Source organism: Grampus griseus, assembly GCF_964374135.1.
Source record: "Grampus griseus genome assembly, chromosome: 15".
NCBI lineage: Eukaryota > Metazoa > Chordata > Mammalia > Artiodactyla > Delphinidae > Grampus > Grampus griseus.
The window spans coordinates 41,097,334-41,111,255 of NC_139009.1; the positions used below are offsets into that span (position 1 = coordinate 41,097,334).

Here is a 13,922-nt window from a genome sequence, read left to right on the forward strand (position 1 = left end):
CTGATGTAAAAAATGGATGAAACTATTTCTTGAAATTCTATGTTTCTTAGTTTTAACTGAGCAATAAATCTTAGTATTTCACCAAGCCTAACTCAGAAATATCCTTTAAGTAAAATAAAAGCTAGTATAGTTATTCATTCAATCTTTAAAAAGCTACTTTATACCAAACCAATGCAGTGTGCAAATACAGAACTTAATTAAAATACTATATATAAAATATTAACAGCTGCAGTTATTAAAATTACATTAAGCTCCCTTGAGCTAGGCCAACATAAGGAGCTCTCTTTTTTTTTTTTTCAATTTAGTAAAGGCAGAACTTGGTTTAATGAATGAGCATTAGTTTTTATACTGTTTGTTCCAATTCACTAATCTGAAATCATAATCGAATAAAAGTACTTTACCATCAAAACACAACCAAGCATACTAAATCTTTCCATTGGATTCTGACAAAAATCCCACATTTTGTTTATCTTCTTTCTTACTGCAAATAACACTTTTTTAAGGCATCTCTTTCTTCTTCCCATCCAGCATTGAACTTTGTAAATTAAAGTTGATATTTTCTGCTCTGGCCTTTTCCAATGAGGGAATAAACAGGGCAGTTAATAAACTTTTGGTTATTTGGATGCATTAAAGAGCTCAAACAGCAAAAGTAGATTTTCCTCAGCTTAAGGATTAAGGTATTTATCTGATCCTTATTGTAATAGGTCATCCAAGGAACTTAGGAAACTAATTAATTGCACCACCACTTAAGACTGGCAAGAAATATCCAGGTATAAATCTTCATTATCAAATGAATAATGAATGGTTTTATTTTCCTTTTTATATCATTTTGCATTTACTGAAATTTTGACATTAACCATGTATTTCTTCATATAGTTAGAAAATACCTCATTGATCTTAAGTGTAGTATTTTTTGCCCCTCTGAACTTCCAAAAGATATCCACTTAATTAAACTGCTATAAAGTCTGACTAAAATTATATATATTCTTAAAAGTCATTTTCAAAATTTTATTCTAGATGTATTTCAAGTCAAGTGATAACATCCATAAGTTAATATTTCAAAACACAAGATTAGTCCATGTTCCCATCCTCCTTTTAAGTCTTCTGTCTGAAGGTTCTTAAGTAGCAAATTAACTGCTAACTCTGGCAGAAACAGGCTGGGGGAACTCGCTAAGCTCCCTAATCTACTTCCACATTTCAGAGCAAGTAAACGTTATTTATTCAGGTCTTCACTACAAACATCCTCTCCTTCCCCCACCTCACATGCACGACTCCAGAAAAAAGAAACGTGCAGCGAAAGGAAGCCAGAGAAATGAATTCCTGTTGGTGGAATTCCAAACCTCTTTCACCAGAAAGGGAAGCTATTTGGAAGGCAGCGGAGTTTTGCCTGCATCCTTGAAATCCTACTGTATTGATTAAAGTGTTTTTGATACCATAGACCCACCTTGGATAAAAAAAAAAGTGTACTGTATTAAACTAAGGATTTTATATATGAATCATTGAAATTTTTTTCATATTTTATATTTGCCACTTCAAGCACCTCCAAACATCCAATGAGACAAGAGATAATTGGGAACACAAGAACACTGAATTTTGTCATTTGAAAATTCAAGATAAAATTTCTTGCAAGATTTGGCACTTGATTATCCATTTAATGTTCATTTAAGAAGCTATTCTAGAAGCCATTTGAGCATTTGGGGTTTGATGCCCAACTATGATGATTAATTAGCTCCTTCTGATTCTTTTATGATGTGAAACAGAAATAATAACAATTTCCTCTACCCTAAAGACAGAAATGCAAGAACTCTTCAATATGTCTTGGTTTTCATTCCTTAGGAGTGGTGTTCCAGCAGATAAACAGCATAAAAAATGATACATTACCTGACCGTCCGTCTCTTTGGAAGTCCACGTGATACCATTCTCCATCATTCACCTTCTTCTGCAGGGCTTTGATTTTGATTGTGCCTGACCCCATGTCTAGGAGGAGGTAGAGGTGGCCATCCAGCATCTCAATAGCGAAGAAGTCAACCTTTATCATCTGGGGGTGCTTGGCATCTTTTTGGTGCCGTGGTTTGCCATGACTAAATAAGATGAGGCCATTGGGCTCTGTCGTGCGGAAATCAAACGATATGGAGCCTGTTTTCTTTGCATTCCATTTAGGCAAAGAGACGAAAGATTCTGGGGTTTCAAAGGTGATTGGGTCCAAAGTTGCAACATTCTCACATTTAAAGGCCACCACTCCATGAATCTTCATCTTCGGGTCTCCTTGCTTGGCAAGTCGAGATAATTCCAGCCTTACATCATTATTTTTATACACAACCTGTAGGCAGAGGATAGCAGTGAGAAACTGGGCCCATATTTTAATGTTTCGAACTTGTCATCAGTTCACGTAATTTCCAAGTAGATTATGAAAAGACATACAATGTTTAGTGCCTTTGGATGTATAAGACAGCTTTTTCAGCCAAATAAAATCCAGGTATCAATTTATTGAACATAACTATTCTAATCTAATTTCATTCAAGTAATGTGTACACACACACACACACACACACACATACACAAAGTACCTGTAGTTAACTCAAATAACTTGAATAAATCTGCACAGAACTTTCATTATTCCAAGCATGTATAGAACCATTTGCTTTTGTTAGTTGGTTATTATGCTTTGTTTATTAAATATAAGGACTGAGGTTTTTCAGTTTTGCCATCACTAAAATATTTGAAATTAGATACTTTTGTATACCGGTAACCTAAAATACAGGATCTCTTCTATGGTCTATATATTCATGGTGCATATTAACTTTGTAAAATAATCACAAGTTGAGGTAAAAAACATCCTGAATTTTCTCAGAAAAATCATAAAATATGACTAAGATACAGAAGCTCTCTCTTGCCCTGCCCTGCATTAGTAACTGTTTGAATAATGTTAGCTAACTCTGGAACTTGGTGTTTATCCTAAATCCATTCAATCTATATTACTAATGTCCCATTTCACTTTTAATGTATACAAATGTGGAACAAAGTTTGTCCTGTACCCTCATTTCCAAAGGCACTTCATCTAAGGTGGCTGGGTAGTTCTCATTGCTTGTTAATAGTCCTAGGGCTTTTGGGGGGCTCCAAATAGCACTTTGGACAAATCCACTGGCAGGGCTCACAACATCATGCATCTGCTATCACATCACCTTAATAAATCCATAGCTATTTCAACATAGAGATTCATACCCTTTCCCTACAAAATCCATACCATGGATAATTACATTTCCAAAAGATATGTCATACAGACTTAAGAATAAATTAGTTATCTATGTCCAGATAACTATCTAAATTCTTTTACAAAGGCACTCGAAATTTCACAGCAGCCAACACTGTCAGTTTCTAAATTCATTTATCCATGTATAAAAATATACTTGCATAACAGAAAAAAATAAGCCTGTGTCTGATTAGTGGTATCAAGTTAACCAGGTCAAGACAGCTGTTATTTCTTCCAAACCCATGACCAATCGAGCCAATAGTGTGGCTGATTAATTTCCTGATAGGATTTGGTAATGGATACTTTATTTTTTAGAGTGATTAAGAGTGCAAGCTCCAGTATCAGACTCCCTGAGCTCAAATTCCAGCTCTAGCACTACATAACTGTATGATCTCTGAGCTTTGTTTATAGAGACATAATACTTTACAGGATGGTTATAATGATTACAGAAGAAAATGCATGTGAGAAAATCTACATGGCAAACAATCCAATGCCAAGCACATTGTAAGATTTTAATAAACATCAACTACATCAAACTGCATGATAATAAATATCATCATCTCTTTATTATCATCTAGGAGACACAGATATATTAGTTCTAAATTAATCCATTATGAGAAAATGTTTAGAAATTAAGCACACTCATATAATTGGTGTTTTTTTACATGATTTATGCCAACTAAATAAATCACATCTTTTCAATGCTAGTCCTGGTGTTTCAGTTTACCTTTATCTTGAAGAAGGATTATTATAAAGAATACCATATCCCTTATTCTTTGAACAAATATGTATAAAGATTTAACAAGCATCTATTGACAACAAAAGAAGGGAAAATGAACTCAAGCAATAACAAAAAGGAATTAGACTAATTCTTAAACATACTTCCTAGAAAAGAGAAAGAGCTATTAAGCCTTGTGAAAGTTGATTTAGGATTGCCTTTCTTTGGGAATCTTCAGTAGTGGATAAAATGCTTTTCATGGATGATTTTCCAAGTTTTATAACCTCTCACCATGATTTTCGAGCTACCTAAACCTGCATATTTGTTTTCATTTTTTCCTGGTGATTTATATTTTAATATATGGATATTCCTTTGACATAGGTATTGATCAGGAATGAGTATTTTCTGACCCAAATGATGCAGATGGTAATGCTGATCAATGCTAACACATCACCATGAAATAGAACCACAGCAATGGAATTGGATGTTTCTGACATGAGCAAGTAGATATAAGGCAGGATATATTGCCTCATGAGTCCCACATCAGCTACCAAAAAGGTGAAAACATGTAGGGCTAGGGCAATTGTAGGTGAGAATTTCAGTGAGGGATTTATAATCTCATGAGTGAATTGGGTTCCCTGGTGATTCAGTGAGGTTCAGGGAGATGGAGAAGAAACGTAAGGATTCCCTAGATCACAATACTTAGGGTGAGCCATGCACCACCCCCTCACCCCAAAAAGGGAGTATGAATCTCCACTAGAATTTATGCTTTATGCAGGCAAAAACCTTACAACGAGATCAGTACCTGGCACAGAGAGGACACCCAATAAATACTTGCTGAGAGTTGAATAACATTCTTTCTTCACTTTTTTTTTAACCTAGTTCCCAGCTTATAGACTATTATTAATAACAATATTTACAAATATAGTTAAAATATAACAGAATGCAATATTGTGGACCCATCTCATAACCTAGCTATAATTTTTAGCTAATTTCTCTAGGAAAGTGTGGAAACTTATGTACGAATGGCAAGTTGACCTATCACCTTCAAACTCATTTTTTGGGGTGTAAACTACTTTTAGAGTAAAAACACCTGATTTAAAATTCTGCAGGGGTAGAATAATTTTCATAGAAGAACTATCTTGAGGAGAAGCACAGTGTGTTTTTGTTTCTTATTTTGTATTCTTTGAAAGGCAACTCTAGAAGACAGAAAGGCAATATTGGATAGGCAGGCTGATAGCTCTCAGAGCTACACAACTACTTCAGCTGACCCAGATTTCATAATCACTCTACTTTTCTAAAGTTAGACTTACTCTTAATATGACCTGAATATAGTTCAATTATAATAACAAGGAGTAGCCAGTAAGCACTCCAAATCTTTTTTTTTTTGCTTCTTTCTGAGATAATATGGTTTTAAATCATATATAATTATTCATATATCTTTTTTCTTATTTATGTTAAAAATTGTAATTTATTTAATAGTTTCAACTTTCAACAAACCTCCTTACACTTTATCATCTTAACAATTGGTGATATTATTGCACACCCATTTGGATCTTTTTATGGAATCAATATTTCTTTGTGGATACTGATTTTCAGTTTCTTTGAAGAGTAATTCAAAATGTTGAATTTCACTTCTTGCTTCATGAAATTATACCATAAATCCCAAAGGAACAGAAACATAAAAGGGGTCTTGGGTTTTTTTGTTATTTATTTGCTGGGTTTTGTTTGTTGTCTTTTAGCTGCCATACAATTTCTACACGTTGCTATGATGATGTTTTCCCTTTCTTCTAACATTTGTTAGAATTTTCAAAATGTCACTCACACTTAAATGGGCAAGAAAAGGAGTAGTATGTTTGTGTTTTTATATGCCCAGGCTGGAAATCTGAGGTAAACAGTCACTGAGTATTTTATTTGATCTTGATAATAGTCCTAAAAAGGCAGGGGGAGTAAGTAGGCTAAAGAACAGAAGTTTGGTAGTCTGGATACAGACTTAGTTTAATCACAAAGCTTTTACCTAAGTCAGGCTGCCTAACCTCTGTCTCGGTTTCTTAATTTCTAAAACAGACATCTAAAAAGGAAAGGCATGTCAAATCCATAAATCCTTGAGCTTTTTCCCCCTCAATCTCTGTGATTTGGGGAAGAGGTAAAAGATGCCCTATTGCTCCTTCTCTTTATCTGGCTTTTTCCAGTTGTGTTTTTTTTTTTTTTTTTTTGGTGGTACGCGGGCCTCTCACTGCTGTGGCCTCTCCCTTTGCAGAGCACAGGCTCCAGACGCGCAGGCCCAGCAGCCATGGCTCACGGGCCCAGCCGCTCCGCGGCATGCGGGATCTTCCTGGACCGGGGCACGAACCCGTGTCCCCTGCATCGGCAGGCGGACTCTCAACCACTGCGCCACCAGGGAAGCCCTCCAGTTGTGGTTTTGATGCCAGGATATCGTTCCCTATTCTGAGATGTATTGAAACTCGTATTCCATTAGCAAAGAGAATGTTCACCTCATCTTCAGGTACACAGACATGCCTCAAGGATTCTATCTATCTAAGATTTGTACAGATGGTATTGAAGAACTGGTGGCTGATAGATAAATCTCTTTCCAAAGGAGGTAAGTATGTGTGAAATAAGCAGATCAGTAGGAAAATTATCTGCCACTCAGATCATGACCTTTGTTGTTGTTGTTATCAATATGTTTTAGCTTAGAAGCCTTAATGGGGCTCTTGAATTAATTTAATTAATTAACAGGCATTGATCAAGGCTTTTCATATGTTAACTATGAGAGTAGGAGGGGTGGTAAAATAATCCCTGAAGTCAGAGTCCGAGTTCTCTGCAGAGATCTTGACTCTGACATGACCCTCCCTGAGAGAACGTGAGTGACTCCTTTTAATCTGAGTCTTGGTTTTCTCTCTCATTCTTGGAAGCAATCACAAGTGAGACCTAAGAATCTGGTTCTCAAGTCAGCTTTCAGAGAGAACTCCAGCTCACCCTCTTGCCATCCTGTGACTTTGTGGAAGTCCTTCAACCTTGCAAAAGGCTCAGTATTATCTGTAAATTGGGATAATAATATCTACCACATTAGGGTTATTGTAAAAAAATGAATAATATTTCAGTTAAAGTGCTAAGAACAGGACCTGGCACAGAGTAAGCACTCAAGTAAATAGTAGTTGCTCTTATTAACGTGGCTGTTATCATTATGAATAACAATATTATCATTCTTACAGTGACTTAATGGAGTTGTACAATCTAAATGTTGTAACAAGGGTAACAGCTAACAAGGCACATGGTAGATGATTGGTCAGTGTATTAAAGTAATTAATAGAGCTGCAAACAGTAGGATCAAACAGATCAAAGCAGATTAGGACTTTCTTTTCTATTCTGATAGCCCTATTGTAGTTTGAAGTACAGTGAAGGCTTTCTTTGCAGATGAGGTTTCTCAGCCAGAAAATATATACAGGAAGCTGGTGATCCCTAGAGTTTCACTTTCACTCGTGAGAGGGGTTTTATGTCATCGAACAACAACTACCCACCCCAACACTTCAAGAAGAATCAATTCCGATGTATGGAGGGTTTACTTTCTGCCAGGCTATGTTACAAGATACTTACACGTATTATACGTTTATTCCTCATGAGCAACCTAGGAAATAGGTAACATTATCCTATTTTATCAGTACACGTGTACAGAGATCACTGAGTGTCTTTCATCATGACCGTGCCTAATACTCCTTTTGAATATCTAATGACATTAACTTCAAACTTTGTCTTTGTCTCAGCAGGAAATTTCACTGAGTTTTTGATAACAGTTGCTAAGTAGGAGAGTCACAATCAAACAGCTATTTGCCACCACGCAAAAGAATGACCCTGTTATAAATTACATGGACTGTTCCAAAAAAAACAACAGTATTTTCTTTCCATTTGTCCTGATTAAAATCTCTCTAAATGAATCAAATATCACAGTTAAGCAGAGGAATTTTTTCATGTGACTATTGATTAAAACATCTTTTCAAGCCCAATTTAGGCAGAGGGGTTTATTTCTCTGTTTCTAGGACTATAATGTCGTTTTAAACAGGTATGTCATTTAGGAAATTATATATACAAATATGTATACATATGTAGACGCACCGTCCTCCCTCGGTATCTGTGGCAGGTCACTCCCACTTTACCCCATATCAAAATCCGCAGGTGCTCAAGTCTCATATAAAATGGCATAGTATTTGCATATAACTTACATACATCCTCCCATATACTTTAAATCATCTCTAGATTACTTGTAATACCTGATACAATGTAAATGCTATGCAAAAAGTTGCCAGTGCATGGCAAATTCAAGTTTTGCTTTTTGGAACTTTCTGGTATTTTTTTTCCCTGAGTATTTTCCATTCTTGCTTGGTTAAATCTGTGGATGTAGAACCCACAGATAGGGAGGACAGACTATATTCTAAAAGTCCAGGAGGTTTAAGAATTAATTGAAGGAGACTGTTTTAGTTTTACTTTTTATTTGTTTTAAATGCACTTAATGCTTTTATTCTATTAAGAAAAAGTCAGAATATTTCAAATATCCAAATTTAATTCTTCTTTTTTCCTATCTGTGATCTGTCCATGTACCATCTACTTAAAGCAGTGTGCTCATTTCAAAATACAACCAAGAGTTAGCCAGTAAGTGAACAGTATAAGGACCACTCAGGCAAGTAGGAAGTAATGGCATTTGTTTTGCCATGACCTAGATAAGAAGCAGCTGGGAAAAGGACATAAACTGCATCACAACTTTCATCCCTAACATTAACTTATTTATTATTTTGAAATGATTTTTCAAACACCACACTTTCAATTTAATCAGGTAAGTACTTGTTAGGTAAGGTACTGAAGAAAATGCAATTTTAATCACTTCCCTGTACACATGCTCAATCCAATAAAATATGGACCCCTGAGAATACACCAGTTTAATTTCTCTTGAATATTTGCTATATATGTATGTGTAAACTATATGTGGACACAGACACATACACACACAGAGTTTACACATTTCCCAATGTAAATGTGTTTAAATGTAATACATGTCAAACCTGCTATCACTAATGTTCAGAAAAAAATATACACGTAAATTAGAATAGATTGTACATCTCTAGATAGATAAGTAGACAATACATATGTATATATACCATATACACACCAAAATATAAACAGGCATATATTTATATACGTTAAACACATGTATATTAAACACAAATATATTTATATATTAAATACAAATATTTAATAATTTCAGAAATTAGAAAGTTCTTGGCTAAAATATATAAATGGTCTTACTCAATGTCTAGGGTCAAAAATGTCTTGGCTAGGGCTTCCCTGGTGGCGCACTGGTTGAGAGTCCGCCTGCCGATGCAGGGGACACGGGTTCGTGCCCCGGTCCGGGAAGATCCCACATGCCGCGGAGCGGCTGGGCCCGTGAGCCATGGCCGCTGAGCCTGCGCATCTGGAGCCTGTGCTCCGCAACGGGAGAGGCCACAACAGTGAGAGGCCCGCGTACCGCAAAAAAAAAAAAAAAAAGTCTTGACTAAAAACAAATTTTAGCCCTTATAAGCTTCGCACATTCCAAAGGAAGGGCTAGTAGCCAAAGAGAAAACCAAAAAAAGAGTCTTCTTTTTCAATTAAGATTAAAAAAAATTCAACAGACTTTCCTTACTGTTCCTGCCACCATGAAGAGATAATTATAAAAGCAGAGTAGAGGCAAGGGGCGTGATGATCACATTGTTTTAATCGTTGTACTCATAATTGTCCTATCATCTACCCAAGATCAAGTTTCTTATGCTAGTTACTTTCTTACACTGAGCCTAGCACAGAACTTGCTTATAATAAAAAGGTTTAAAAAAAAAAAGTTTGTTGAACTTAACTCATCAAGGAACTAATAAGATTTTAGAATTTCTGAGAATGTCACACCACAGAAGTTTTCATATGTAATTTGAATATGTCCATCGAGGCAGATATGCATCCAGGTGCAGGGACTTATGTTTTCGGAGTGGATCAGAGAAAGGGTAGAAATGGGAAGGAAAGTGTAGGAGATGTACAAGCCCTATACAAAGTAGCTCAATACCTCTTTAAAAAGAAGACAGCATTGAGGAAACTCAATCTTAAGGAGATTTACATAAGGCATTTTGAAAGATAAGAAGGGTTTTTTTTTGGGGGGGGGGAAGATTTGGTGGTTTTTGTCTCATTATCTAATTCTATTTAGAGATTATGTGCAGATAAAATGTTCAACTAAACTGAAAATTTCCCCATACCAAAATACATTTTTTATAATATAATAATAAACTAATTATGGAACATGAAAACAGACACCAATAACATCATTTCTCAATAAAGGCATATGACATTTAATTTGACACCAAAAATTAGTTGAAATTTAAAGAGAAAAAAATATTTCGTTTAAGCAATATAGGGAAATAAATATTTTTTTGCTTAGTTCCAATTAAGCATGACCAAATACACCTTATTCATAAAAAGAAGAAGAAAAAGGAAAAGAAAAACCCTCTTGCTTGTCCTTCCCTCATTTCACCATCAGTGAACTGCCTCAAGTCGGCAGACAACACTGGGTACCATCTGTACAAGTTAACCGTAGGAGCTAAAAGACTGCATTGTCCCTGGGGTAACAGCTCTATTTAATGAAGCTTTCAGTGGCATATGGGTGTGTGGCAAAAGAACTCGAGTTCCATTAAACAAGAATGTCTCTTTTTCTCACATTAAATATGCAATAAATCACTAATGCCTTTTGGGAAAAAAATATATGTATATAGCAAAAATGAACAATGATTGTCAGTAATGTGAGATTTGAGATGCTGACTCAAAAAAAAAAAAGGTTGAAAACTAGATCAATTCACTTTTGCAGATGAGTAAAATGAAGCTGAGATAAGCTAAGGAACTGTTCCAGTGGGCATCAAGCTCTGATCATGAACAAGTATTGGGGACTTTACTGTTCAGGACTCTTCCAAAAACCTCTGCTAAAAAAATTAAATAAACAGAACAATGAACTCTCTCTACCTCAGGCACAGGATCATCAGAGGCCCTTACGCAATTACAAATGAAGAGCAGCTGTCTTTTCTGCAACATGGCAGAAAGGGAACTGTAACTGATTTAAAGGCAATTCTAACTTTAAAACTGTGTTAGCTTCACAATAAGCTGCTGCTCAAATATAAAAATAAAAGTCCTGAGGGGAAAACATCTTGCTGTTATTTCCCCCACTAATGGAATTTAGAAAGACGCTGAAAAAGTTAACTAGAAACAATAAACTTGCAATGTTTACTGTTATTTTGCAACTAAATGATGAAGATATTTTCAGCATCAGTCTTTCATGATCTTGCAGAATGTAACACACTATAAATTAGGGTTTAAAGCTTCTATTCCAAGCCAGCAGATGCTGCTAATAGGGGCAATGCATGTCTGCTTTATCCAGAAACTTTTAAATCATGTTAGTCTCAACGAGGGGAAAGTAGCCACTCTTTTTTTCCCAAGGGAAACTATCTTCTTATCAACCAAAAATGGTATCTTCAAACTGACTGATAGTAACAAAATGATGGCACTGAATGTTATGTCTAGATTAACCAACTCATGTTCTTCTACATCTCTAGCCTCATGAGCTCAGTGAAGCTCCCTCCATCATTTAATTTTACATTTTTCTGAGGGGGTGGCCATATGTATAATGTACCATTTAGTATATTTTCACTATATGCATGAATACCATTTACTATATAGACTCTGTCCTTTCCCCACTGATTCACAATGACATGGTATACCAGTGTATGTTCTTTTGGATATGCCAAAGTTTCAACATCTGAATCTACTATCACTTTTTTAAAAAAAATTTTATTGGAGTATAGTTGATGTGCAATGTTGTGTTAGTTTCAGGTGTACAGCAAAGTGAATCAGTTATACATATACACATATTCACAGTTTTTTAGATTCTTTTCCCATATAGGCCATTACAGAGTACTGAGGAGAGTTCCCTGTGCTATACAGTAGGTCTTTATTAGTTATCTATTTTATATATAGTACTGTGTATATGTCAATCCCAATCTTCCAATTTATCCCTCCCCCCGCTTACCCCTGGTAACTACACATTTGTTTTCTACATCTGTAGTTCTATTTCTGTTTTGTAGATAAGCTCATTTGTACCCCGTTTTTAGATTCCACATATAAGCAATATCATATATTTGTCTTTCTTTGTCTGACTTTCTGCACTCAGCATGACAATCTCTAGGTCCATCCATGTCGCTGCAAATGGCATTATTTCCTTCTTTTTATGGCTGAGTAATATTCCATTGTATATATCTACCACATCTTCTTTACCCATTCCTCTGTTCATGGACATCTAGGTTGCTTCCATCTCCTGGCTATTGTAAGTAGTGCTGCAATGAACATTGGGGTGCATGTATCTTTTTGAATTATGGTTTTCTCCAGATATATGCCCACGAGTGGGATTGCTGGATCATATGGGAGCTCTATTTTTAGTTTTTTAAGGAACTTCCATACTGTTCTCCATAATGGTCATACCAATTTACGTTCCCACCAACAGTGTAGGAGGGTAAATTCTTACCTATACAAGGTTCTGTTCCTGAGCATCTTATTCTGTTTTTTTGTTTGTTTGTTAAATTAATTAATTTATTTTTGGCTGCATTGGGTCATCGTTGCTGTGCACAGGCTTTCTCTAGTTGCGGCGAGAGGGGGCTACTCTTCGTTGCAGTGCGAGGGCTTCTCATTGTGGTGGTTTCTCTTGTTGCAGAGCACAGGCTCTAGGAGCACAGGCTCAGTAGTTGTGGCTTAGGGGCTTAGTTGCTCCGTGGCACGTGGGATCTGCCTGGACCAGGGCTCGAACCCATGTCCCCTGCATTAGCAGGCAGATTCTTAACCACTGTGCCACCAGAGCAGTCCCCCATTCTGTTTTATTGATGTTTCTTTTTTTCTTGATCCAGTTCTACTTCATTTAATTATCATAGCTTTATAATATGTTCTAATATATCTTATGCCCCTCCTACCAAACCATTTACATTAATTATTCTAACAATGTTTACACATTGTATCATACAGAGGTTCTTGTTTTATACATGGATAAGATAAATATATACAACAGAACTATTGAGGTTGTTCTGATCTAGCTTTCTAAAATGTAGTAAGTCAAAGCTGGTGGCAAAATTATTTATTCAAACTCACTTAAAGAGACTTGAATAGCAAAAGGAAGTTATACCTTGCTTAGAATTAAATACCTGTTATTATAATTATTTGTAAAGTTATTATTCATAAGTGATTATAATAATTTTGAGTTTAACATATCAGTGAATCTGGCCTCATGCCAGAAAATTACATTATTTGTTAGCTGGAGGGTGGATACACAACTATAGAGAGAAAATCAGAAAAAGAAAGAAACAGTGAATGCAGTTTTAAGCACACCAATTCTTTCCCAATAATTACAAGGTCCTGGTAGAACTTCTTGCAGTAAAATAGCAGGAGTGGGTCACCAGTCCATCAGAGATATTTGGAGGACCAGGTGAATGACTATCGGTGCAGGAGAAAGCAAAGTGCCCTCTGGCTCCACTTTAATGTGCCTCCCTTCAAGAAGCAAGGCCACTTGTCCGAAGACACACAACTAGTAAGTATGGAGCCAGTAAGTAGTGGACAAGGCAGAATCTGAATGCCTGTCTCCACAGCCAGGAATATATAATTTTTTTGGTTTTCTTTCCATGGGACTGTTTGTATGGTAGTTAAATTCCCTTCAGCAATAAAAACTGTGGGACTCAATTAAGCCTCCTGGACCTGAGATTTCAAGTGCTGCTTATCTAATTGGTGAGCACTCAAGCTGTATGAGTCCCCTTTCTTGCTACGGATGCCAGCCTTTACTTCTCAGTCATGCCTCTACCTGAGAAACCTCAAAGAAAACAGAGGAAGCTGACATTTAAGGCAGCCAAAGCTGTTGTT

General features: G+C 36.0%; 1 protein-coding gene across 33 annotated transcripts in view; it reads right to left on the reverse strand.

The window, feature by feature from the left end:
* Positions 1–13,922, reverse strand: part of NRXN1 (neurexin 1) — a gene marked incomplete at its 5' end in the record, with an annotated part of 1,123,860 nt that overhangs the window by 618,766 nt on the left and 491,172 nt on the right. For all 33 annotated transcript variants that reach the window (XM_082672696.1, XM_082672716.1, XM_082672704.1 and 30 more), the window contains one exon: positions 1,882–2,320. In XM_082672696.1, the coding sequence (XP_082528822.1) occupies positions 1,882–2,320 (439 nt within the window). The remainder of the gene's footprint in view (positions 1–1,881; positions 2,321–13,922) is intronic.